General features: G+C 37.3%; 1 protein-coding gene across 1 annotated transcript; it reads right to left on the bottom strand.

Moving 5' to 3' along the window:
• Positions 1–283: 283 nt before the first annotated feature.
• LOC125078979 (olfactory receptor 4C46-like) lies at positions 284–2,086 on the bottom strand. The gene is made up of 2 exons (XM_047692281.1): positions 2,071–2,086; positions 284–1,203 (listed from the first exon to the last, which is right to left on the bottom strand). Exon 2 carries the CDS (start codon positions 1,196–1,198, stop codon positions 284–286), a length of 915 nt encoding a protein of 304 aa, XP_047548237.1. The 5' UTR covers positions 1,199–1,203; positions 2,071–2,086.
• Positions 2,087–5,332: the final 3,246 nt, after the last annotated feature.

Below are 5,332 nucleotides of genomic sequence, written 5' to 3'. Positions count from 1 at the left end.
GGTTCTGATGAATTGCTGCTTTTCTTCCCCCTAATAGTCTTTGAAATGGTTGAAAGATTATTAGATTTGGATTTAGAAAAAAAGCAGATTCACACGCTAGCTCTGTCTGACATTGGGCTACTTATTTAATGTTTTTGAATTTCATTTTTCCTTCATCTGTAAAACAGCAATAATCATAATACCTACCTTGCAGAGGGGTTCTCTCACATGGGAGGTATGGAAAGTACTTTAAAGTAATATAAAAATGTAAAGATCATGATAGAAATAAAATCTTTGTATTGGGTCACTTATCTGAAATTGCATTCCTGTTTAATAACATTCTAATGGCATTTTTTACCTCTGTATTCCTGACTGTGTAGATGACAGGGTTTAACATGGGAGTAACGAGAGTATAGAATACAGCTATGGCTTTATCCATGGGAAAAGTAGCTACTGGTCGCAGATACATAAAAATACAGGGCACAAAGAACAAGACAACTACTGTGATGTGGGAGCCACAGGTAGAGAGGGCCTTTTTCCTCCCTGCAGAGCTGTGAGCCTTCAAGGAGCACAGGATGACCACATAGGATACGAGTAACATCACAAAGGTGATCACAGAGATTACCCCACCATTGACAGCAACCAAGAGACCAACAAGGAAAGTGTCAGTGCAGGCAAGTTGTATCAGGGGGAAAATGTCACACATGAAGTGATCCATGATATTGGGACCACAGAATGGGAGCCAGAAAGTAACCAGAATCTGTCCAATGGAGTGGAGAAAACCTACTGCCCAACACACACCCACGAGGAGGCAGCATGTGTGGTTGTTCATGATAGACACATAGTGCGGAGGTCTACAGATGGCCACATAGCGGTCACATGCCATGACCACAAGGAGAACAATCTCTGAAGTTCCTAAGAAATGTTCTATGAAGAGCTGTGTCATGCAGCCACTGAAGGAAACAGATTTTGAATCAAAGAGCAGATCGGCTAGCATTTTAGGGATTATGGCAGAGGAATAGCATGCATCTATCAAAGATAAGAAGGCCAGGAAGAAATACATTGGGGAGTCCAAAGCCTGGCTGCCAATGATAGTAACCACAATGAGTAGGTTGCCTGTGACAGTGACAGTGTAGGTGATAAGTAACACCAGAAATAGAATTCTCTGCATTGGACGATCCTGGGTAAGTCCCATTAGAATGAATTCGGTCACATTCATCCTGTCTTCTTTCATTTCAATCCTGATGATAGATTCTGGAGTACAGAATTAACCTGCAAAGACAAGATCTCCAAATTCAACTTATGAGAACTTTATATTTTGGATTTTTAGACACGACCAAAACATTTTAGTAGTATAAGCTATTTTTTCATGGTGTACCAAGAAAAGAAACATCCTTTTTCTATTTTATAAAAAGAGTGAATTTTTGAACTAACTCAGCTTCTTACAAGGTTCATCACCTGACAAACCATCACTGAGGCTGTGCTAGAGGACATCCAGATACAGGGAACTAACTCACCATATAATTAGCCTGATTGTTTCTCAGCTAATAAGAAATGTTAAGAACTGTTCATTAAATATATTTTTTTAAAAACTATTTGTACAATTGTTGATTTAACATACAGATTAAGTGCAATTCACCATTTTTTTGTCATTTAAAAACCCTTCAGGTAAGTGGCAGAGTAGACCTGTATCTGTATTGTTCACCTCTTTATCCCCAGCACTTGGTTCAGTCAGTGTCTGACCTATAGTGGTATTCAACAAGTATTATATAAATAAATCAGTTGGAAGACTCTTTACTTTTTTTTCCTGTGTTTTCTTTTTTTTTCCTAGCTCCCCAAATGAAAGTGTTTACTCTCTTACATGGGAGAAAAAGCGGAATACACAGTTGGAACAGGTACTAAATGTATTCTTTCTACCCCTTCAGATCTGTTCTCAATATGTACACCCTGGGCGGCTGCTTTCCCTGGTTCCCTTCCACCAGATTTCACTTACTTCTTACCAACAGGTGGTACCAGCTGAATGCAAGACAGGTGGGAAGAAAAGGATTTCAGGGTATTTATTGTCCTGGTTCCCTCCTATGGTCTGTCAACCAGGGGGTGACAAATGAGACAGAATACTTGGGATGGAACTTCTGGTTTCCTGTGATCACTCTCTCCCCTTGTTCTCTCAGGTCTAACTGTGATAATGGCTTTATCATCCCTTACTGGTTTCCCATAGTCCTACCTACACCCTGGTAAGTAAACATAATTAAGCTCTTCTAAATCTCTCATTTTAAGTATGCTGTTTCAGGGAGCCAATGGATGCAGAAAATTTGTGTTCTTTCCTTTGGAAAGAAAGAAAGAGAGAAAGAAAGAAAGAAAGGAAAGAAAGAAAGAAAGAAAGAAAGAAAGAAAGAAAGAAAGAAAGAAAGAATTTTCCTTTTATATAAATTTATTTTATTTATAAAACATCCGTACTTCTTTTGATATACAGCAACTAAGTAAGGTTAACTTTTGTCAGAAAAAAATATTGTGTAAGAAAGAAATGTAACCTGAAGATTACTGGACATCTTCAGTTGAAGTCTACCTGTTATCTATGACACTCTCTTTAGGATTATATGATTCTATGGGATTTATGCCTTTTGGTATCTCGAGCTATTCAACAATTCCTTAAATTTATAAAGCTGATAATAACGCTAACAACTCTGGTCCATAGAAATGCAAATGCTGCTTGGTGGAATGTTGATTGATTTCTCTGGTCATTACAGATCAATCCAGTTTTGCATTTATTCATAAATTATTTACACATCCCTGACTGAATAATGTAAGAGTGCTATTTTCGAATTTCCTTTTGGCTGAGTATAATCTTACCAGTTTCCTTATTAATTAATGAACTAAATAAAACCTTTGTTATGTGTTCATTTTATATTTCTTTGAGAGTCATGGTTTCACGTTTTTAAAAATTATCTTGCCTTCAGATAAGAGAAGAGCAACCATTATATTTAGGAGAAATAAACTAAAAGACTTCTAGAGATCCAGATATTCTTGTCCTCTGTGTTCTTTCACCATGGGTTTTTCTGTTTTATTCTGTTGGAGATTTGTTTCTGCTTAATCAATTTGTAAAAATCTTCTTTAAAACTTTCTTTGAAGTAAAATAGAAACAAAATATGTCATTGAAATTTTTTTCGTTAGCTTCCCAATTCCAGTCCCAGCCAAACTTAGCTAATACGAGTATCCATAGCAACCACATTAAAAGGAACCTGCTGAAAAAATCCTATCATTCTGGCCCTGGTGTGTGTGTGTGTGTGTGTGTGTTTGTGTGTGTGTGTGTGATGTAGGGGAAGATTATAGAATGCAATGTGATTTTATGGTTTATTTAGTCACTCGCTTATAAGTTCACCTCAAAATACTCATGGTCTACTATATGCCTAACACTCTAGGGAAAAAAACAGATAATGTCTCTGCTTTTCTGAAGCTTATATTCTAGTACGTAGAGACAGAAAATAGCAAATAGAAAAGGAATTATATATAATGTCAAAAATACAATACCTGCTAGGAGAAATATAAAGCAGGGTAAATGATACACGATCCCTGAGTAGGATTATTTTCTTAATCAGAGAGGACTTCTTTGAGAAGGGATGGCATAAGCCAAACTTGAATGGCTATGGAAGGACCCACAAAGGTATCTGAGGATAGAAGTTTCCAGATAGAGAAACCAGCAAGTGAAAAGTCCCTGAGGAGGGAGCATCGTTGGTACCAGTGATCAAAGGAAGCTAGCTTAACAGGAGTGGGATGAATAAAGAGTGGTTGCTGACAGATTGTGCAGAGCACTGTAAGAAGATTATTCTGGCTTCTGTCTGGAGAATGGTTCATAAAGGAGTAAGAGTAGAAGAAGACTAGTTAGGAAGTTATTGCAACCATCTAGCCAAAAAGTGATGGTGGTTTGGACTGTGATGGTAGGAGTAGAGGTGGATGTATTATGAAGGTAGATACAATAGAATTCACTGAGGAGACTTGACAGAGACATAAAGAGAGAAAAGAGTAAAAATTACTCTAAAGTTTTTTGGACAACATCACCTAAAGACAGCATTGTCATGTACGGAGACCATTTCATGTCTCGATGTCACCACTAACACAGCCAGTATTTGCTTGAGTGTTTACAACTGCCAGACACATTTACTCTTTACATCAACACTGAAGTCAGACCCTGCTATCATCCTTATGTAACAGATGAAATAATGAAGACTTACAAAAGGTAAGGAAGCTGTTCAGTGTAATTCAGTAGGTTGTGACCCTTGCCTTACACTGGAATAAACAGCAAAGATAATTCTATAAAATACATTTAACCTCTGGAACTCTTCACTATTTACTGTAAAATGAAGATACTTGGCTCAAAGGATATCTGTCAGAACAGAAGGGTGACTAGTTCTGTAATTGGCACAAAGTAGGTACAAAGGTTGACATTTGACCATGACTATTATATAGTATTCTTTCTACGAAATTCATTCTGCAATGAATTGCTAAAAAAAAAAGAGAGAGAATATTTATCTATCATTTATCTTCATTGTTCTTAACTATGTAGCATGAATCTTTTCCTCTTCTTTACCAAAGTGGCTGCTTGTAAACTATTTCACACATAGACACACTGACTCCATACACATTAGATTTATTAGTCTTGGCATTAAATAGACAAAGATAGTTTTATTACAAGATCACAGTTTGAAAATGAGTGCCAAATATAATATTCCAACAAAAAGAAATAAATTTACTGCAAGCGTTGTCATTCACTGATACTCTCCCCATTAAATTCATTTTTTCCTTTTTTTGCTCAGCACCCTTCCTCCCCCACAAAAATGATCTCTACTTGTTCACTGCTCTCCATGCTGTTCTCATGTCTCCAGATTTTGTTTCCCTAGAGTCATCTTTTAACCTATAATGATGAATATTCAATTAATAAATAATATTACCCCCCTTAGAGTCCAAGAGAATACTGCTTCAGTCCCTTCTGAAAAAGGACTAGTGAGAGTAATCTAGTAGAAGAATAGCTACCAAGAAGACCGGGGAGTGGGAAGACAACTTACCTGTGTCTATCAACGCTGTAGGTGATAATGGGGAAACTAGGAAGGCTATTCTGGGAGACTCTAACCAGCCCCCTTTTTCAGCCTCCAGGGTGAAAAATTGAGTTCTATTAACAGGTGTTATCACTATAGATGAGATAATTTAAGGAAGGATTTTTTTTTTTCTGTGTAAGTTTGTGTAAGCCAGAGAGAATCCAGTCCTTAAAAAATCCAATGCTTTGGGCACCTGGGTGGCTCAGTGGGTTAAAGCCTCTGCCTTCAGCTCAGGTCATGATCCCAGGGTCCTGGGATCAAGC

This window comes from Lutra lutra, chromosome 10, assembly GCF_902655055.1.
Source record: "Lutra lutra chromosome 10, mLutLut1.2, whole genome shotgun sequence".
Classification (NCBI taxonomy): domain Eukaryota; kingdom Metazoa; phylum Chordata; class Mammalia; order Carnivora; family Mustelidae; genus Lutra; species Lutra lutra.
The sequence above is the reverse complement of the archived record's forward strand: the minus strand, read 5'-3'. Positions and strand labels throughout refer to the sequence as shown.

Bases quoted from the DNA above. Each gene is read 5' to 3' on its own strand.
- LOC125078979 (XM_047692281.1), bottom strand. From the start codon at position 1,198: ATGAATGTGACCGAATTCATTCTAATGGGACTTACCCAGGATCGTCCA.